The 22,048-nt window shown below is 42.6% G+C and overlaps 1 protein-coding gene across 7 annotated transcripts in view; it reads right to left on the bottom strand.

Moving 5' to 3' along the window:
* Positions 1 to 7,232: 7,232 nt before the first annotated feature.
* Positions 7,233 to 22,048, bottom strand: part of SPOP (speckle type BTB/POZ protein) — a 29,727-nt gene continuing 14,911 nt past the window's right edge. For all 7 annotated transcript variants that reach the window (XM_075117274.1, XM_075117276.1, XM_075117275.1 and 4 more), the window contains 9 exons: positions 20,604 to 20,746; positions 20,105 to 20,226; positions 18,323 to 18,474; positions 18,094 to 18,221; positions 14,194 to 14,371; positions 13,546 to 13,601; positions 12,951 to 13,073; positions 9,233 to 9,375; positions 7,233 to 8,491 (listed from right to left, as the gene is read on the bottom strand). In XM_075117274.1, the coding sequence (XP_074973375.1) occupies positions 8,347 to 8,491; positions 9,233 to 9,375; positions 12,951 to 13,073; positions 13,546 to 13,601; positions 14,194 to 14,371; positions 18,094 to 18,221; positions 18,323 to 18,474; positions 20,105 to 20,226; positions 20,604 to 20,681 (1,125 nt within the window). In that variant the 5' untranslated portion in view covers positions 20,682 to 20,746 and the 3' untranslated portion in view covers positions 7,233 to 8,346. The remainder of the gene's footprint in view (positions 8,492 to 9,232; positions 9,376 to 12,950; positions 13,074 to 13,545; positions 13,602 to 14,193; positions 14,372 to 18,093; positions 18,222 to 18,322; positions 18,475 to 20,104; positions 20,227 to 20,603; positions 20,747 to 22,048) is intronic.

The following is a 22,048-nucleotide window of genomic DNA, read 5'->3' as shown; positions in this document are numbered from 1 at the left end:
ATGATATCTTAATTAAGGGACTTGTTGGCTTGCTGAACTCAGACAGATGGGATCTTAATTCAATTAGTATACTTTAACTACCTATTATAGTAGGACTTTAAAAAAATGGACAGAAGTGAAAGGTTTTCTGAGCAGCTGTCAATCGTATCATATACTTATCAATGATAAGCAGCAAATGCTGCTCAGCGGTTTCTTTCTGCCATTCCTCTTCCTCACCCCGAAAAACGGATGAATCTTATCTACAGTTTCGGAAATTTTGCCTGATCTCTCCCCTTATATATTGAAAATAAATAGAGGCACGCTCTGAAGTGGCAACACATACAAGTAAATCAGTTGGAAAACTGGATGCCTGTATGTTAACCCACATGCTCCCAAAACCTCAAGCTACAGCAAGTAACCTGAAGAAGATCCATGTATTTTTGCTATAGAGATTATGACCGGCCAGTTAATGCTGGTAAAGAGATCTGAACGCAATTTAAAAATAATCTTGTCTTGGGACACAAGGATGTGCCAGATTATTCCTTCCGGTCTCTCTTAAAATTATTCTCTAAGAAAAGCCCTACAGAAATAAATCACAGTTGGGGTCCATCATAAGGAGTCTCTCTACGGCTGATCTGAGACAACAGGGGCAAAGTCACAGTTAGTAGGTGCTGACAGAAGAATCTCCCCACAGCTCCTATTTTGTCAAAACTCCTCATTTTGAGGTCTGGTTCTATTACACTGGGTTGTTTGTGTCTACGGATGGAACTGAATTTTGGAAAAAACATCCCTCTTCATCTGGTTGGAAGAGGGTTATTTCATCCCCAAAGCACCAAAAGAGCATAAGGAGGTCTCAGAAGACACAACTTCCCATTTACATTTTTATGAGGAAAAGGGTGGGCTTGGCATTCTTGTGATTTTTTAATTTCTATTTTGGGAGTGAAGCTTGGAAAACAGGTGGAAGCAGCACTTAAAATTGCTTAAAACTCTTTGACCACAAGATGTGACATTACAGCGCGCTTGCAACATCCTTTGAAAACAAGGTACTGGCCCGATTTTTTCCTGGCAGCTCTCTAGCCATGCATCCATTGCCAAGAACAGCCTGAGCGGAGGGAGTGGCGACACCAGCAATCCCAGGTCTCCCAGGCTAACAAATGGGGAATAAACATGAAGACCCAGTCTAGGCACGGCTCTCCGCTGAGACTGCCAATGGTGGGACCTGTGAATGTCAAGCTGACTGTGCTCTGAGACCCCTGTCTTTAAGAGACCTCTGTCTAGCAAAAGAAAAGCATTTCTGGTAAGATACTGAGAGCCAAAAGATAGCAATGGCTTGACGTTTTTGGCTGGTTTGTTGTTGTTGTTTTTTGTTTTTTGTTTTTTTTTTTAAAAAAGAACAACTAGAGAGCTCTGAAAAATATTATTGTACATATTATCTACACTTAAACACAGCCTACCTATTTTCCGATGCATCAACCTCTCCTCCCACTGCTTCTAAAGCCTATTCTCTCCTTACGTGGCCGTTTTACAGAAGCATACACCCACACGCTTTTTGTGTAGCGCCAATCCATAGCCAGAGGTTTCAGATATTAGGGGGATGGCAAGAACATGTATTTTAAATATCCAGTGACTGTTCACCAACAGGAGAAGCCTGCTTACATCAAACCCCTGAGAAGCTCCTCTCCACGCGCTGCAGGCAAAGAGCACAGTGCTGAGCAGCACGAGGTGCCAGTGCTGGGGGCAGGAGGGGAAACACAAATAGAGCCACCAGTCAAACAGCTGCGGCTTTTAAATCCACGGCATTTCATCGCCATGATCCTGCCCGTCAGCCGCTGCTGAACTGACACTGCAAATACCTACCCGCACCCATCAATCACTCTCTATCATCGTGGCCGCCAGAGGAGTGCCAAAGAAGAGTAGCACTGGTTCATGGGCATCAGGTAAAAGGCATTTGTTCGATTTAATTTTGGAGAACCATGCTGTCAAAGAATATATAGACAAGATTTAAAAAGCAAACCACTCATCAATATAACAAAACCACCACTTACATCCTACAGCCCAGCTCCACGCCACGCTAAAGCACCCTCAATAATGACAACCTCACAGAATTATGCGTTTTAGAAGCCCCGGCAGCCCTGGAATGGAATGGAGTTATTGCTGTGATGCTGAAGGGAAGGAAAAGGCTTATTTAAACATTTACCGTATGTGAAATGCCTCTTTTTCCCTTGCCTTCTGAGGCTTCAGCACCTAGAAATAAATCTAGCTCATTAAAGAATATTTCGTAGCTCAGTTTTGTTTACAGGCCCCAGCTAAGTAATGCCTGCTACCTAATTCAGATTTTACCATCTGGCACATCACATTAGAAATCAAGGTGATTTATTTTTTATTATTTCTTTTGTTTGTTTGTTGGTTTTTTTTTTTAATTCAGGAGAATCTGCGTTAGGAGTGACATCACACTGGGCAGAGGAGAATAAAGAAAAGACATTTTAACTTCACATCCTCTAGAGAAGGAAATGATTACAACCCATCAGAGTACCTCCTGCTCACTTATGTCTAAATGTTTTACAGCTGCACGCGGTGACTGCAAGCGATGGAGTTACTGCCTGAGCCTCAGCAGAGCCACTGCAAAGGGCACGTAGAGCACGTGAACCGATTTCCCGGCAGCCCACACGTGCGGAAACAAGCAGGCAATGAATTGCTCGCATCTCGCCTGCACAGAGATACAGGCAGTTGGACCAGATGATCACTGTAGGTCCCTTCCAACTGAAGATATTCCATTCTATTCTACTCTGTCTGAAGACGGCCTCACTTCGGGGCTGCTGGTGGGTGAACACACCATTACAGAACACCGTTATTTCAATTAAGCACACTGGGACAGCGAGGCATAATTATCTCACCTGAGTTTGCTGCCTCCTTGCTGTACTGCATGCAGGATAGAAGCCAGTCTCCCCAAATCCAAGCTACAGAAAAAGAAAACTCCCAGTCTGCCAGCTCACTCATTGCTGGCCATAAAAAGCACTGGCCAGTCATCCTTGCAACCGGGGTGAAACCCCTGACGAGCCTCCGACAACCGCCGGAGCTGGCTGCGAGCTGTAACCTGGCCACAGACTTAAAATTCAACATCCTGTCTAGCTATTTTTGTCAAGTGTTCTGTTGTTTGGCAAAAATTCAATAATAAGCAATAATTTTGCCAACGCCACCTGCCATGGGGAGCGAAAAAAGTTAGTGGGAAAGAAAGGAAACGCTGACAAACTGCAATGCAGCAACAACTGGAATCAACAGTGGGAAACGCGCCTCCTAACGCCAAAGAAAAAAAGCAACCAAAACCTTGAAGTCCTGCTGTTAAGATTGAAATAAGTAGGCGTGAACAGGAAAAAAGGACCCACCCCAGCTATGAGATGTGACAATCTTAAAGATTTAACTCACCGCTTCATCTTACCGCGCCAAGATTTAAAAAAAACAGCAGATAAAAAGCACTCCGGCCATCGCATCAGACGCGGCAGCGAGGAACGGGTTTGCAGACATCCACGCAAGGCCGTCACTGGCCAGGGTGCCACGCTACCAAGTACCGAGGACCAGCACGCCCACTGCCCCCCATGCCAGAATGAGATCCCTGTTCGACAAAGTCCTTTCTCCGGTAGGTTTTACATGACTCGGAATGCTCAGGGTCTGGCTGGAGCCTTCCAGAAGCAGCGGAATGACAGGTTGAAAGCGGCTGTCGTTCGTTCAGGTTCATCCCGTTACTCCCAGATGTGCAACCTCTGGCTATTTCAAGGCTCAGAGAGCTTCGCTAGCAGCTGGGTACAACCATCCAAAGAGCCCTTGTCCTCAACACCGCTCCCCAGTGGCAAGTCAACGACTATCTCTTCAAGCCTGCTCGGTTCCCTGACGGCAGAGCTCGAAGTAATGTCCCTGCATTCGGATTAGAGAAAAATACTCCAGCGTAGCACAGCACACCTCTCCTGGGGGATGGGGAAGCGTTCCGGTTCCCATCCAGTTTATCATTGCCGTCTCGATTAACTACTTTCTTTTTTTTGGGGCCATTGATGCTTTTCAATTATTCAGAGAGGAGCCCTACATTTTATGCCTCTCCTGCCTGTGATTTTTCATAATTTGATGGAATAATTGCAATCCGCTCTCCAACCCTTCCCAATTTGCCCCATCAATTAACACATTTCCTCAAGTGATTTTAATAATTCAGTCTCAGAGAACGAAGTCTAATGTATCAAGTAGGAGCAAGATGCAAAATCCAACCCCAAACTTAACCCAAAACTCGGCCGGTTTTTCTTGCCTGCACTCTGCCCAACAAACTTCAACTGGGTTAAAAGGCCACCTCCTACACTGAACCGCTCCTGCTTTATTTATCATATATATTTTCCAAAAGCCTTCCAGGTCACTGCAACTTATTTCCCCAATTATTTCATGGGCTATCCTTTTTTTTTTTGTCCTCCTGCCATTTCTCCCAGTTTCTTTTGCCCACTGTCTTCCTGTGCAGCTCGAGCTCGACCTCGCCGGCTGGCCCCGCTCTCACTCTGTGCCCATCAGCACCACCACCAGCGGTTTTAAAGTTGACTTTAAAGGTAACATACACAAGAAACTGGAATTGCCAAGGCAAATTCCCTGCAGCACGTGGCTGGAATTGCAGCCAGAAGATCCAAGTGGGCAGCAGGTCAGGGGGGGAAAAAAAAAAAAAAAAAAAAAAGACCCTCTGTAATTAAATGTCTTCATATTAGATCAACCAAAAAAAGTCATTAGAAATAAATGAGTTAAGTAATTCTGTAACACAAGTTAAATGGCAGTCATGAGAGAGAGAAACTGCACGGCCCAAGCTGACTGAGCAAGATAATTATTTTAGCAAAGCCTTTTGCAAAATAAATTGCACGGAAGTTGAGAAACCTTCTGAAATGAAGTTTTTTTTTTTTTTAAAAAAAATCATCTTTGGCTCCTTCAAGGAAGTGGAGGGAAAAAAAAGGGAAAAAAAGAAAAAAAGGAGACGGTATTGTGTCCTTAACAGCAGTTTGAGAACCAGAACAAAGCCAGAGAGAGTTTCAAAGCACAGCAGCTCTCCCCACTCTGCTGTTTGTTCTGCTCATAAGCAGACAAGCTGTTTCCTTTCATCTGGAAAAACTCACACAATAAGAAAAATACCTCAATAGAATCTGAGTCCGTAATAACAAAGCCCAAGGGGCAGCCAGAAAGAAATCTTTTGGCCAGTAAAAAAATATTTGGTATTCGGATCCTCAGAGCGAGCCGACTGCTTCTGGGTGTAGGGCACACGTACATCCCGCCGCCGCCGCAGGAGGTCAGGGGATTCATTGAGGTATTTCTCGCCGCCATCCCTCCTCCCCACACCCAGATGAAGGCTGCAACCCTCGCAGGTCAGCACAAAGTGAGCTGAGGAAGCAGGAGCAAGGAGATAATAGGGAGAAGGAGGCACATGAAAGACTGCACACAGGGATGAAATATCTCTCTGTAACACCCTTGAGGAGGGGGAAGAGAAAGAATGAAAAGCGCAGGGTCCAACCTAAATTCCGAATCCGGACCTGTGGTAGCTACGCTGCGGTTCAGAAGACCCGGTAAAAATGTCTCTCTGAAATACTGTTTTGATAAATATGCCATCTCCTTGTGGAATTCAAATCTCCAACTGTTCAACTGGCATGGACATCTCTGCAGTAACAACACATGCCACAGATTGTGAGTTAACTTGAATTACATTTCAGATCTGGGGAGGGGAGGATGTCAGTGGGAGGTTTATGAACAGTATGCTCTAGCTCTGATGTTGTCATAACCAGATGGCTTCAGCTGTATCATTTACAATTAAAAAAAAAAAAACAACAAACAAAAAAAAAAGTGAAGTTGACAAATAAATCATTAATTCACCTGCAACTGGAACAATCTGAACAAGTCGCCTCCTTCGCGGATCTCATGTCAGACCTTCCATGACAGCGTATCCTGCAACTGCACCTGGCTCCGCAGGAGGGGCTGGGGCACACGAGGCCCAGGACAGACTCTTTTCCTGCAGGTGTCTCCCCATCCTCCCAGGAAGGAGGCTGCCGGATCTGTGTCGCTTGCCTGTAAATACCTCCCCAAAAAAAGGGCTGAGGACAGGCCACGCGAACACCCGTTTACTTTCTTCTAGGCATGTTTGCTCCCCAGGGCAGGGCAGCGCCAGGGCCACCCCTGAGACAGCTGGTCACTCTGACTCGACCAGGATAAAAGGTCTCCTTCAGGTTTGAACGTTTCAGTAAACAATGCGGTTCCTGCAGCGTAATTAGCCATCACTGTGCCACAGAGACAACTTCTGCAATTACCTGGCAATGAACTTTTCATGCCTGTATGCAATTATGAGGTAGAAATGCTGGGTTTGAGTTCTGACAGGGTAGAGGGGAGAATCTCGTTATGACTAAATGCTTTGCTTACCTAAAAGGAAACGCAGGCTAAATCCAATATAAAAGGAATTAGTGGCGTTTGAGCAATAGATATAATAAGGGAATTTGTGAACCACGTAAAAGGAAGGCTTTTCTATACAGCTGGCTGTGTGCTTATGGTGAGAGCTTTGGTGGGGAAACACAAAAAGGGGCAGGGACCCTCTCATGAGTCACCATTTGATAAAAATAGACAGCAGCTAGATTAAACACAGGAGCGTATGAACGGAATTCTCCTTCGCACAAGGGACAAGAGGCCGCGCGAGAAAGTATGGTAACAGAATGAAAAATCAGCGACAACAGATACCTAATCTATTTTCTAGACAAAACAGAGTTATTCTCTGTAATCCATTACGTGCCCTACCTGACCATCTTAAGGTCAGATCAATTTGCCACTGCCCTGGCACGACGTGTTTCAGTCTAACCTCCCTGGAGATCTGGAGCTAATGATGACATAAATGGATGGTGTCTATCCTACCCAGACACCCTGCGTTGCACCCGAATGTTATAAAACAGATGGCTTATTATATTATTCTCCCTACCCACACCTAAACAGGTCCGGGTAAAAGGAAGGACCATGGGTCAGCTTCATGCAGCTACTACGAAAACCGACACTCTTTAGTATTTTGGTAATACCTGCTACGAGAAATAACACAGGTTTGCGTTCCAGTTTTACGTGCAACATTCCTTAATAAATCCCATCTGAGTTCCAGGAACAGCATGTCACCATCAGTACATGGCAGCAGACTGAAATGGAACCTTTTGGGAGCCCATTTTAAACTGGGAAGTCTTAAAAATGAAACACAAAAAAAGACAAGAGATACCACACAGTACAAAATAGTAATTATTTATATTTTCAAAAAGGAAAAAAAAAAATTACCAGCTATTTTGAAACTTCTTCCCTGTAAGAAGAGTGACTAATAGAAAGGAACAGACTGGCTCCTATACAGTCGGCAAGTCAGGTACAAACAGTTGTTAAGAATCATTTAGCAACTCAGGACAGGGACTTTTGACACAGCGTTCATGAACAATAAAATTTCTCTTTTTTTTTTTTTCCTTAAAAAGGGGGAGGAGGGAAATAAAGCAGGGAAAAATGCCAAAAACATTTCCCACAATATCTAAAAACAGTAACCATTGCTCTCGTCAGACAGCACGCTTCAGATCAAGGATTATCTAGTCCTTTCAAAACCAATACAGACTTGCCAAAGGCTGCCTTCAGTCTATTCACACCCTCAGAACACACAGCCTTTCACTGTCCCCTTTCACTTCAACCTGTCATTTTATAAAAGGTGGGGTTTTCCTTTTTTTTTTTTTTTTTTTTTTTTCTTTTTTGCAATTAACATACAAGTGCTACTAACAGAGAAACTGATCTTCTTGTTGCTGGATGGCAATAAGGAGTTACACAAACGTCCAGTTTTTAGCTCAGCTGGAAGGACTTAAATTCTCTTTTTTTGATATAAATACTACTGGAGCTCCCATCAGGTACTTGCTTTCCAGAACCTCACTGGAAATTCTTTTTAACCCTCCAATGCTCTCCAAAGCTAAAATGTCCTCTTGCTCCAGGCATCTGACGGTTTGTTCTGTGCTGCCAGACGCAGAGAGGTCGTTTTCCCCAGTACCACTACTGGGTTATTCCGACTTGGGTTGGTGCCTAAACCGAACCCTGTACTTAATTGACTCAGCCAAGTCGAAGGGAACACACAGACGATGCAGCGACAGGGATTCATTAGGTTGAACAGCCCCAGAGCCCCAGGCCCACCCTCCCCCCTCTCCCCAAGTTACTTGGTGCTGTTTTAAAAAGTCTGGGTGTCACGAAGCAGTCTCTTCCCCCCAACAACAGAGTAAAAGCTCCACAGATTTCGCTGTCTACCTGGTGGTCAAGGTTACAGCAGCAACAGCTGATGCTGCTTCCAGAAAAACATGGGGTGGTGTGACAGACAGGAGTTTAGGATTGCTTCAGTCGCTTACGTGGGGGTCCCAGAAAGGGACACTGTGCAGAGGCCAGAGAGCGATATGCCTCAGCCACCAAATGGGGGTGTGATACTACCATAGACTTCCAGCCTGATGTCTCCATGACGTCAGAAGCATGACTAGAAATAAGAGAGAACAAATCTGAAGTTACCAACTGGGGATAAAAAGGATTAACTAAATAGATTCTTTCCACATGCCCGAGAAACCCAACATTTTTAGTGTGCTGTTTTAGGATCACTCTGGATGTATGTTAGGTATCTTTTGCGAAGATTGCAAGCTCTGGCTCTGGTGGCATAACTGTATGCTGGACAGTCCTTCAACTAAAGGATGAACAAGCTCAAACATACATGATGCCAGGTGGAGAACAGCAGGAACACAATGCTCACCTACCCTGACTGCTCAGCACAGAATTATTTTAAGTCAATATAGAAAATACTGAGAAAAACTGTATTAACTGACAAATACTGTGAAAATGTTTCCAGCCATCAAAGTAGTTGCTAGTCATTTTACACCTACTGAAAGGTCTGTTGTTTTACGAGTTGCAAATAGTCCCTCAATATCAGGGACTACCTGATATTCTATTACCTAAGAGTTCTTGTGATCTTAGGAGGAGATCCATAATAGCTCACAGAGACAGTCCTGCTGTACACTTAGAGTCCCAGCAGGACAAGACTAACTTGCCCTTAGGGCAATGCTGCTTCTGGGATGCTGGATAAATGAAGTATCACAATGGGAGAACTAAAAAAGAAAAATAACAGGAGAATCTCCCCTACGTGCGACAGTTCACAAGTTGTGAACCCTATTGCTTAATAAACACTTTCCTCTAGATTTGTTGCATCCTGGAACAAAAGTAAACTCACTAGTTAATGAAGTCCACTGCTTGGGTTTTCAGTTGATCAGCGCTATGTAGGTCAGCTAAAATGAGAATCTCAGCTGCATTTTCCACCGACAGGTTACTGCACAGTGCGTCCTCACACATCACCTTCAGACGTTCCAGGGCATACTGCAAAATACAAGCCGAAGGACGGTTACAAAGAAGAAAACACCTGGTCAGGCCTGACGTGAAGCCTTACTTGTGCTCCTTCACTCTTCAGTAACAAACTACCCTGTCATGCTGAACAGACCTCTTTGCTTTGCTATATGCGCCTGAACTGTATTCGAAGAAGTAGCGACCAGCAAACAAACAAAAAAAGATAAAAGAAAAGTAGAGTCATGATGTGCCCACCCTGAGGAAAGCAATGGAGAGGAAACATACCCACCATAACTCTTCTGGTGTTACAGGCTTACTGGTGCTGTGCTCATGCTTTGAAATGAGAATTTCAGGTCACCTGGAATGCGTCCTATCTCAGTTACTTCAAGGCACAGAATGCTAAAGCCAAACCTTTACTCTCACTCTACTGCTGCGTGACTGTATCACCCGGCTTCAGTGGGAAGGCCTATCTAACAGTGAATGCTCCATAGGTGTTCCAGTGATGTTTAGGCAGTTTTCACTCAATTTCTTCGCCATTAATAACCTGGCCATTAAGATCAGCCCTGCTCAAGTACGTGCTACCAGTTTAATACTACAACGTTAAACAAATGCCCCTGATTTCTTGCGGCCATCCAGCTGGAAACGAAACATCACAGCATGTCTGTAACACCCTGGCAAAAGCTCTATCTCAGTCTAAGAGTTTCTACCGTGCAATTGCGCATTTGCCTCAACAATTTTTAGATCCACAGGGTTGGACCATGCCAATGGTTTGAGAAATCCAAAGGATGTGCTCAGAAGTGCTGCCTAATAAATCTCACGCTCTACTTTCTGCAGCACTTCGGTCAGTATTGAAACATTCAGACACAGCCAAGATTTGCAAAAGCAACACGGGGGTCTCGGGCAGGCTTCAGAGAGGTCGATACTCAGAAAACTTTAAGCCACTGGTTATCGAGACATGAAACCCAAACGCCAAACCTCAGCCTTTTAGAATATCATAGCCGGTTACTGCAAGACCGAGATACTTCTGAAAACCCTGGTGTGTGTGACCTGATTATGGGGTTTGCAGTTCTTTGGATGAAACAGACTGAATAGTTCTGAATATCCTAGATCCCACGATTACATTTCACAGGGATTAGGAGAGTAGTCAATTCTTATGCAGTTCTTAAATGAGTAATAACATTAGCACTACATAAATTATCCTAATGATTAAACACAGTCATCTTCACATTATGGCTTCCAGCTGAGTGACGTTTCTAAAATGAAAATCTTTAAGATTGTTGGTTTTTTTAATCTGACAGATAATTGCATTTGAAAGTGAGCTTCATATTGTTTATAAGGCTTTTTTGGACAACTTCGAGATGCCATGGAATACAAGTTCCTCAGTATGTGAGGGCACATTCGGAAGATACCAGATTTGTAAGGATTGCTCTGTCAGCCTGAGCAGAGAGCTGGTAACGACCTCGTCTGCATGACGACGGGACCATTTGCCATATGATAAGCACTATTCCTATAAATTGATTCTATATTCTGATTGAGATTTTCATCCCATTATGATTAAAGTTTAAATGAATAATTTTAGATTATAAAAACATCTTTTCACTTAAGACTCGGTGATAATAATTACTTCAGCTGAGGCATGGCACTCATAACCAGGACAGTTTTCTCCCACCAGAACAACTGAGAAGGCAAATCAAATTTACTTGCTTAATCTGTATCAATAACTAAAACAGTTTCAAGCGAGGGGCAAGCCATTAGTTTATATTATTGTCTGTCAGTAGCTTAAAATGCAGCAAATGAAGCTTAAAATCATTCCTTTTGTAAACTGAATATTCTCCTCCATGCATGTACAATTTTTATTTTGGTTTTTGCTACAAATAGCTCAGCTTCTAATTACATAGTAGGGCAAAAGTAGCCATTCTGGTCTCTCAGGTACCAAGATTTCCCCTCCCCCCCTTTCTTAATTACTCTTGAAAAAAAACCACCCTACCCAATAGCATACTTACCCAAGAGAATGAAATAGTATCTCCTGGGTTGAGAAGACGTGCTTTGTTTTGGTTTTGGTCTAATTACGTATTTTTCCCAAGAGACAGGAGGATCTCAGAAGAAGCTGTTTCAGTCTCTTGAGTAAATATTAGATGTCTTATGTGCTTTTGTGAAAGATTTTTTTTTTATTTATGCTTTTAAAAGACACACAATGATTTTAAAAGGAAGAAAAAACCTACATTAAAAGCCAGGAAACTCAAAGTTAAAGCCTAATCTGTCCTTAATGTACTGCTTCTTGCTTACACTTGTCTCAGTTAAAGACGGTACGTGAGCTCTCAGTCAACACTCTTTAAATATTGAATAAAATGTGGCAATGATTATCATCAGGCCAAGAATCTCCTTGCATTATTTCCACTTTAATTCTAGTCGCAGTGGCCTAATGATGGCATATGGAGCATTTCACCTCTAAAATCAGCATTTCTGATGAAGCCCAGGTCTGCAGTGACAGGGAATTTGATGGCCATGTGGTGGTTGCGTGGAACAAGGTTACATGCATCCACACCTTAAAATCCACCACCCTAACTGGCACCCACAAGAGAATCCAAGGACTGAAGAAGCATGGAGACTGAACTACGCTCTCACCCCTAGAGGTGGTCCCTCCAGGTCAGAGTTGAGGCACATTGGCAGGGCAGTGTGGAGAATCTTGCACTGCTGCTACCCGTGCTGAACCTGTTCGATGGATAAATTCAGGACTTTAGTCTCCAGTGCTGTCAAACTGGCATCTTTCACCAGCACTAAGTTCACTTTTAAGAGAAAAAAGAAAAAGCAAATAAAATTTTGGTTATATATTACGAATTTTCACTGGTTAATACGGCTCACAGGCCAGCAGAGCACTCTTCTGTCCTTGGTGCTGCAAAGGGAAGGAGGCAGCGGCTGGCTGGCTGGCAAGGCCTGCTACACGGGGACTACCAGCTGCCTTCCCGTCAGACCATTCCCGACACCACCCTGGCAAGGACCCTGCAAAACCACAGACGGGTTAGGCAACAGGGCTTCCTCCAGTGCACCCCTCCTCTCCATAAACAGCAGGGACTGCCACTGCAAAAAGAAAATAAACAACAGGACCTTCCCACTCTTGGCTATCCATCATTTTAGAGCATCTCTTGAAGCTGCTGATACCAGCCAGACCAGAAGGAGAAGCAGGCCCTGTTTGCCAAGACAGAACACTACTTTTGAGATTTGGTAATAATCACACTAAAAAAAATATCGCCAGGTCCACCTCACAATTTTCTTCTCACCCCCAGCTCTTATGCCAGATTATGCTGAACAGAGATGTCCTCTGAAATTTTAAGAAAATGCTTAAAAATGAGCAGTAGAGACAAAAATTCCTGACTGTTATATGTTAAGATATGTATCTATACAGCTACAGGTATCTTATATGTATATCCTGTCTTATAGGTATCTCATACTCCATCCAGCTTTACCTATAAGCCACGACCAATTCGAAGAAACTGCCCAACCACAATGATCACACGAAAAACTTACTGCAGCAATCTCCGATTAGCATCGTGTAAAGCAAGGCACATGTCATTCCTGGTTCTCTGAACACCCATAAATCCCAACTGTACCTTGTCAGCAGCTGCCAGCAAGTCATCAGCCATTTTGTCAAGATTTGGTGCCTTCCCCGTGTAAATAAAGCACATCATTTCCTTAAAAACTTCAGGCTCCACGTCATTGATTTCAACCCGATTCTGTACCAGAAAAATGAAGCTTATTAAGATCCTGACAAGAGGCTACTGGCTTTCTTCTACCCAAGCTCTTTCAGTATTCAGAAATTTGTAGAGACAAACTATTTAGAATGTGTACTACTTGAACACCAAAAACGAACCCCAAAAGAACAAAAAACACCCCCGAAAAAAAACAAAAGAAGATGCAGATGGAGTAAGAAGAATTCTAAGTTGTATTTCACATTTTCTGCTTCTCCCTACCCCACCCCAAACTCTTTCCCCCAGAGTAACAAAGGTAACAATTGCCTCCTTGATCCCTTCCTTCCTCCCTTCAGGACAGTTGAAGCAGAGACCTGCATCTAATGTGAGAAAAACAGTTAAAAGGTGACAACAGTCACAAACACTACCTGAAGAAGTTCTCTGACCAGTGAAGCTAAGCATTGACTAGAGAGCTGTTCACCTAGCAGCAGTAGCTCTCCTTCCTTCAGGAACTTACCTTTTTACTCTCCTCCATCTCATGCTCAAACATGGCGCTGAAAACCGGGGAACGTGCTGCGGCAGTGGGGGAAATAAAAACACAGTTAGAGATGCTCTTTTACACTTCAGGAGGAACTAAGTGTAGCCTGCTAACACCTCAACAACTGTCCTGCTACTTGATGCAGGAAAAGCTCTCCTACAGCAGACAGGGAAAATTGGGTACAACTGGTAAAGAAAAGTACAGGTTGTGATGCAACATAATGTGGCTGACGTAGCTTCAAACCAGGAATGGGAGAATTTATCATGTCCTTTCAACCCAGGTCAAAGAGTACATGGGTGGTAAGGTATGTTTCTTGACTTTACAAGCAAGTATTCCTCTGGAACTGTGCTAACTTCCCCTTACAAATGCTTTAGGAATACATTATAGCACACTACAGCCACAAAAGAATCCTCCTACCATCCTCGCTATCGGAGGAGATAGGCAATTAAAAACAGAGTAGATATTTCTTCTCTACCTGTGACAGTTCACAAAATACTCCTGTACTACAGCTCTGCAGTTAAAAGAGCTGCAGAATTCTCCTTTAAAGAAGTAACAACTCAAAAAAGCCCCCTTGCCAGCAGGTTGATGTCTCCCACCCTGCTAAGGCCCAACCAACTCAATACTGACCTGCTAGTATGGCTTTGTGAGCCTGGAACTCCTGGCCTGCAACGCACAGGCAGCAGTCCGTGAAGCGCGAGTTCTCCCAGAGTCCTCCCAACTCATCTGCCAAGCGGCACTCTGGTACCTTCACCATGTTCATAGTGTTCTGGCCGGAGATATTGACAGAGTCCTGTACCACACTCACCTGAAGGGGAAAAGAAAGCAAACGAACTCAAAACCACACACTGCAAAACTTGTCTCCCTACAGGATGTTTTTATTTCCAGGGCAGGTGAAGGGAAATGCAAAGCAAAACCCACACCTCTCGAGCAGAGTCACTGTATGATTAAAAATGCCTACATTTTCAAGGCATCCTTACTACCCCTGCCTTAACCCTGTTCTCTGCTCCTCCAGAGTGCCTACCCCAAGTCCAAAATCACACCAGCAGGTTTCCTTCTAGACCCCAAATTAATAGCACGTCTATGCAATTTAATTGTAACCTTATTAGATGGTTTCCTAAGGAAGTGGAACCTTATTTTTCTGCTTTTACAGACATCATACCTGACCTAGTTTTTTCCTTCTATCAACACTCTGAAACCCTCCCCAATCAATAATGCAATACAGACAGCAGTACAAATGAAAACGAAGTACACAGAGGGCTTCTATAACCGAGCACTGCATCCACACGTGCGTGCAAAGGCAATGCCTGACCACCCCCCAAATGCCTTGCTGCTTCTGGTTCTAAATTTCTTAGAGGGTTCAATGCTTCCATCAAATTACAGAATATTAAAAAAAAACCCAAACCAGAAACCCAAAAAAACCTCAGTAAGTTTTAAAAAGCAGCTTTATGTCAAGTAACTAAGAAGATTCGGGGAAGGCAGACAGATTCCTTACCTCCTGCTCTAAAGCATGCATGGTCAGGCAGGGACCATACGTAGCCATATTGGCTGACGAATAACCTACACAAAGGGAACCGTTAAGAGCCTATTCAGCACCGAACCATTATTGTTGAACGCACAGTAAATCATACGCCTTCTACAGCAGACTCCAATTAGAAAAGATCAGGGTGACTAATACTACCCCACTACAACAAAGAATAAAGCAAGAAGCTGACTGACAGGGAAGCATCCCTGAGACTATTTCCTGGATTTGCTGTCAAGTCCAAGTTAAATTTCAGTTCTATTAATAACCAATGGCCACAGAACAACAAGGGACAGCAAAGGAACCTTCACATTTGTGTAAAAGGAGAGGTAAATTATGAAGTGAGAGAGATGACAGAAGCATCTTCTAAGGAAAAAACTTGCTGACAGCACATGCCCCCACTCTTGGAAACCTCCAGTGGGTTTCCGATAGCAGACACATCTTGTACAAACCATACAACACTCAAACCCAAACAAGTATCAGATGCTGCTTGCCAAAGGCCACTGATGATTAGATAGAGCAAATGTGAGAAAGCTAATATTCTTCGTCATTAATGCGACAGCTACATCACCTTTTTGCCCTGCAACATCTAGGCCAGCAACGTGGACCTAAGGATGGATTAAAACTCATCACATTCATTAAAAAGGAATTCTAAGACACAGATCCCTTGCTGGAGTCCAATACTGATTACAGACCAGCCAAGAGAGACTTGCAAACTGTGTCTCAAACCAACAAATAAATCATCTTCATATATGAAAGAAAATCTGGCCTGAAAATGTATTACATGGCTTTTTACATAAGGAGTTAGACTGGTAGATTCCGAGTGGTGACCAGCCTTAGAGGTCAAAATAGAGAATGTTTTGCTTAAGCTATTTTCAACATCTTAGCAAGGGAACCAATGCTCAGTTTGGAAAAGAGCTGTTAGCATAACTTTGGGAACACCATTCTTTTTGGAGATTTTCCAGAATATTTACCTATGATGTTGGAATATGATTTAAACAGCAAAAAGTAATGCAGTTGGGATATGAACAATCAGCCCCACCTGCAAAACAGAGGTTGAAAAAGCCCCAAACTGACAACTAAATGAGGTCAGATTTGAAATGCTTGACAAGGAACATCATTCTCTGCCTTAGCAGCATTTTCAGCAAGACATTATTGGTGTTCAGCACCGGACACGAGCAGAGAGCAAAAGGCTTTTTCCTTTTAACTTTAATAAAGTAATGAGAAGGTGCAGCAGAGACACTCAGCAACCTTCTGGTCTCCAGAAAACTCCAACATATCCCCACATAACAAGCACCTCAACATCCACTATTGCTAACTCCTTAGAGAGTTCCTACATACAAAAACACGCTTGCTGAAAGTACAGATGTGAGCAGCATCACTTGGCACCTGTGGCCAGCAGGGAAGCATTAGGAAAGCATATGGCACACTGCTTGTGCGCTAAGAGACTTAAGCTCCGCGAAGAAAATAAAGGAAAAAAAAAAAGAAGGGAAAATTTAAAAAAAAAAAAAAGGGGGGGGGTATTGGGGAACCCCAAAATGAAGCTGTTGAAAGTTCTCGCCAAACTGTTTCCAGACAGCAAAACCTTCCCCTCCAATACCACTAAACTTAATATTTCTTACATGCTAGACTGTAGAACAAACAGAGAGAGAACAGAAGACATCAAGGCCAGGTGAAGCCAGCAGCAAGTTTCCTCTTCATCCAGAGCAAACAAAAACACTGAGCTGAAGCTATTGAAGGGAGTAATTCAGAGAAGAATGAAGTGACTTGAATTAGTGCTAGTTGCCAAGACTACTGGTGGATCTCAGGTTTATCTACATTGCACCTTGCAAATTCCCTTCTCAGACATTAATTTCTTAATTTCACTCCACAATTGTAAGTTTTCTGGCTCTTTTGTCATGAAGGAAAGAATAATTGCCAGACCTATAGAGGTGTCATCCAAGACACTGTCCTCTTCTCCTCCCATACTGCTACAAGTGTTAAAGGAAAGGTTCCATCCCTGACAGTGCTAATTTATGCTACTGACTGAATACACGCCCTTTAAGAGATGTTTGTTAAATTAACATCTGCATGCTTCTGATGGCCAGAGAAAACTGGGAAAAAACACGAAAACAAACAAAAAAAAAGAAAAAAAAAAACCCACAAACAAAACCAACCAAACAAGCAAATCCAGCTGACAAACAACTTTGAAGCATTTCTCTCACTCCTGAAAGAAAACACAACAAAAGAAAAGACTCCCATAAAAACCACTGCAGGAGATCCAAAGAGAGAACAATGTGTTCCACTTGTCTTCTGGCAAAAAAATCACAGCAACAGGAGGTATTTTGCAGTTAAAAAGACAAAGGGAATAAGGCAGCAGAAGCTCTGAAGACACAAATTAGAGAGTTTAAATTTGCTCGTTAAGGTTGCTAAACTTAAATATCTAGTTTTGGAAATAACTGCCTGCATCTCTGTCTGAAATACGTATCGGTGAAATAATAATTTTGTAAGCAGTTGTAAAAAAATACAAACACAACAATCAGAAAGTTGTGGTTACTATAAAATTCCTTTTTCTTAAATTTTTCTTTTTGTTGGCTGTATAGACACACTTAGGAAAATAAAACTCTTTATTCAGTAGGCAAGTAATAGGTGGGCCAGTTTCCATTACAGAGCTAGCGTTGGTTATTATCCCAATTGAGTTTCAAATTAAGGAGTGCAAACAGATGGATAACACTAAACCAGAAGTGAAATGATAATCAAAACATGTTTAATTCCTATTATCATCACAGGTAAAAGACAAATATAAAGTAACAAAAAATAAATGGAAGCGAAATGCGACGAATCACAGGGAGAAAAAGCCACCAGCCACACAGGTGCACGCACACGCACAAATAAAATCTAAGTGCCATATAAACATCCAGTATTTCTTCCGATACCTCTGACTCCTTAAAAGCAATGATGAAAAATAAGGTCACATCCACCTTAAGCTAATGGAACTGCTATTCTTTCAGCTGCAGAGGAAGACTTACCTCACAGAAGAGAGTGAGTTTGTCATCTGGAAGAAGTCCATTGGCCTCATCCAAAAGAAAGTCTCTTCTAATAAATTTTTTGAATCCCCAGTCCTTGCCTTGTACAAATCGATATGCTCGCTGGCTCTCTGAAAGAAAGATACGGTGCTTTAAACACCAGCTGAGCAACTCCCTTGATCAAACAGCAAAAAAGAAACAACTGACCCCATCAGACAGAGTTTTTACACACCCATTGCTTTTGTTTCTTCTCCTTTAGCATTCAGGATGGAGAATTTGAACTTTGCTCGAACTTCACTTTTTGGACAGCTCACCAGCAACAGATAGAGGGAGAGATAATCTTTACTTTCTTCATCCAAGCCTTTAGGGTTCACACGTAAACACCTGTAGAAGCAGGCATCTGAATGAGATGTCAGGAACAGTTTTTGGCAGGTCATTCACGGCTTTCAAAGAAAGGGCATTGTAGAATTTTCACAATAAAATGTACAGCAAACAAGTTCTGTTTAACAGCCACTGAACCACATGGAAATAATAGCTGGGTAAATAGAGTGGAACTGTGTGTTACAGTCAGCCTCCTGCTACATCTCCAAGACAGATAATACACAGGCAGTAGCTATGGGCAAACCAATTCAAAAAAATACAGGGGGGTAAGGAGGGGGGTATGGTTTAAGTTACTGAAAAGCACCCTGGATGTCAACTTTCACAAAAGGCAAGTGGGAAAAAATAATAGTAGAATGGAGGCAACAGATTTGAGGACGTGCAACAAATCCAGAGAAATGGTAGGTAAAATTCCACAGGAAGCAACTGAAAGGAAAGATATATTTCTGGAAGGCTGGTAGTTTCTCAAAAACATAATACCAGGACAAAAAGAGAAGAATACTCCTGTGTAAAGAAAAGGTAGTAAGTGCAGGAAGAGGCTAACTCATAAGCACTTCCGTGACCTGAAACTTGACACAGAATCTAACACGAAGCAAAAACTAGGCCAAATGACTAACAACTCAAACACACAAGGACAATCAAAATCAGAAAGATCTAGACATTAGAATGAGATACGACTAGCAAAGGTTATAAAGGTAAAGTAATTTAACAACCAAAAGCAGTCCAAGGAAAGCACAGGTCTGCCACCCAAAGGAAGGGAACAAAAATTGTACCGCGTGCTCACAGAGAATTATTCAGTGGTAATCTGCTGCAGCCTACACTAAGGAGGTCTGAAGAAAAATGCTAAAACACTTATCACCAACAAGGGATAAAATAGGGAAGCAGGCGTCCACGGATCTACGAGGTCAGACACAACTCACAGTAGATACATGTTCTGACCAAAGTCCTCTCTGAGTTACTGGAAATTACTTGAGAACTCAAGGAAGATAAGAAAGGTTTTAAAGGAAAAGGGTAAAAATAATGTCATCTTTAAGAAGCAGAAACTCCTGGGCAGAAGGAGTTATAGAACACAGAGGTCATCGAAGTAACAATGTTAAGTCTCCAAATCCACAAAAAGCTGCCATAAAGAGAAAGGTAATACAGTAGCAATAGTCTTAAATTGCAGGTTTAGAGCGCAGGCAAAAATTCTTTTTAACAACATGGAGTATTAGGGACTGAAACTGGGAGGATGAAATACAGCTTGAATACACCAGCTGCGGACTCTCATTGGCTTGTAAGAACTTGTTAAGATAAATATCGGTCAAAAAACCCCCAACTTAAGACATTACTAATCCTCCACAGCACATCTCTGCTTCAAGGCAGGATGTAGTCTTCCTTCCAGCTACGGCTTTCTATTACTTCTGATGTTTTCCATTATCAAAGAAACACTGCAAACAACCAGATCCTCACATTTGTTTTGTATGTCCAAACACTGCGCTGAAGCAACAGTACTTTCTCCCTATGCGTATGTCGCACATCCAAGGAAGCAAGAATCCATGTGCAGTACAACTATTTTTTATGTTCCCTCTGTTACAGAAGCCCAAATTCTTTCACACAGTTGTACAAACAGGGAGAACCCCTCTGCTCTATTTCTTACCATTTAAGTTTATCATTGGCTCCAGATGAAAAGGTCGAGCTTTTGATGACCTCACCCATTTCTTCTCGGCAGAAGCTGAAGTTGTTTATGGTCCACATGTAGGAAAACTTCACCACCTTGATCTTAAAACAGAGGAAAATAGGCTGTTTAGGGTCACGCACATTCACCCTGGCCATCTTAAAAGCCATCTTTTAACTCAGTCTTAAAACTGAAAACCTGGAAGTTTTATTGAGTCACCTGTGTGACAAGTAAGCACCAAGCACGCGACAACAGAGTCTGGAAATGGCTGGCAGTGGCAACTGGACCACTCCAACCTCTCCAGCTGCCTCCTCCACCAAGGGCAGAGGGCAAACATTCTGCTGTTGCTGTGATCAATGCTCACGGTCAGCAAGCACATTGTCGTCTGACAAGCCAGACTCTAAACTTGTTTTGTAAAAATTTCTTACCACAGGTTTTAATCGCGTTACGTCAAGAATATCTCAGCACATTGTGGACTTACCTGAGTGTAGCACCAGCTCTCTGCTACAGGTCCACTCGACATTTCTGCCGGAGGAGGAGGACTCGGCACCCTTGACATCGCCAGTTTGAAGATTAAACAGAATTTCACAATTCAGCAGAAGAAATTTATAGTTGATCTTCACCCTGTCAGTCCCCCAAAAGAGAAAAAATCCAAAACTAAGAACAAAGAAAAAAAAAAAAACCAAAAAACTTCAGGAGTGCTTTTAAATCTCATGGGACACAAGTTAAAGCCATTACACTTTCTCCCTTGCCCCTAGCACCTTCAAAATATGATGTTACTTTTAAACATTTTAAAGTGTTACCATATGTTTTCTGAAGAGGGGATATACCACCTCCACTCATTCTTTCAATATGCAGCCCCTTACAGGAATAAGCCTAGCATGTAATTTCCTTTAAGGAGTCCAAGGCTCAAGTAGGAGACTCTCCACTTGGCTTGGGATTTACTACTGTACCCTGAGGCCACCATTTCAACTCACTACTTATTCCCTGTTTTCATTTTGAGAGTCTCAGACTATTCGAGATCAGATGTGACAAATGAAGTTCTTTATCTGAAAAAGCTGCAGTCAGCAACAGCAACCTGAACTCGGCAGCAAAACAAAACCCTGGGTTCAGAGTGACTCCAGTAGCATCAACAGAATAATTTCCTATAGCTTAAACCTTCTCCTCAAGCCTTACTATTAAGGAAGGTGTTGGTAATGATTTCTCTATTTCACGCCGAATACCTTTGGCCAGAGGGTAAAATTTTCATTGCCTTCATACGCTAGTGAAGTTCCCAACCTCTAAGTGACAAGTCAAACTGTCATCTGCAGCGATCATATGGAGTTAAACCCACTACAACACACCTGAATGAAAACGCAGGCACAACTGAAAAGACAGAGGTCTAGATACCAGAAGGGAGGTTTTACAACAAAATAGAATAATCAACCCATCTCTGACTTCTGAGTCCTGATCCCTAAGGCAGATACACAACACGCCCTCAAAGATGAGCTCAGTAACTAGGATTCATAACTTTGGCAGATATAAAAGCATCACATGCCTTACAGTTTTGCTTTCTGCTAAACACTTTCCGTTTCGCAGGTGGTATTTATCTGCCTTCCTCTTACTGCACAGGACAGCCAGTGAACCAAGAGAACTACGTTGCTGTTAGCTTTGTCCTCGAAAGGATTAAAAAAAAGGGTGAGTAAAAGACAGAATTGTTATCCTGTGATACAAATTGCTTTAAATACAAAAGCTGATATTGAGGCTCATTAGGGCAGAAAGGTAAAGGACAGGCTCGAGCTCTTGAGGAAGGCCAAGTCATTAGTTGTTGAAAGGAAATGGGGGAAAGCGTAGAGAATATATACCTAAAAATTCCACACCTCAAAACAACAGGAGAATATTCACAATAATAACCAAACATATAGGCACATAATTCTCCCCAAACTG

The sequence above is a fragment of the Phalacrocorax aristotelis genome, chromosome 23 (genome assembly GCF_949628215.1).
Source record: "Phalacrocorax aristotelis chromosome 23, bGulAri2.1, whole genome shotgun sequence".
NCBI classification, from domain to species: domain Eukaryota; kingdom Metazoa; phylum Chordata; class Aves; order Suliformes; family Phalacrocoracidae; genus Phalacrocorax; species Phalacrocorax aristotelis.
This window is presented reverse-complemented; position numbering and strand designations above follow the sequence as displayed.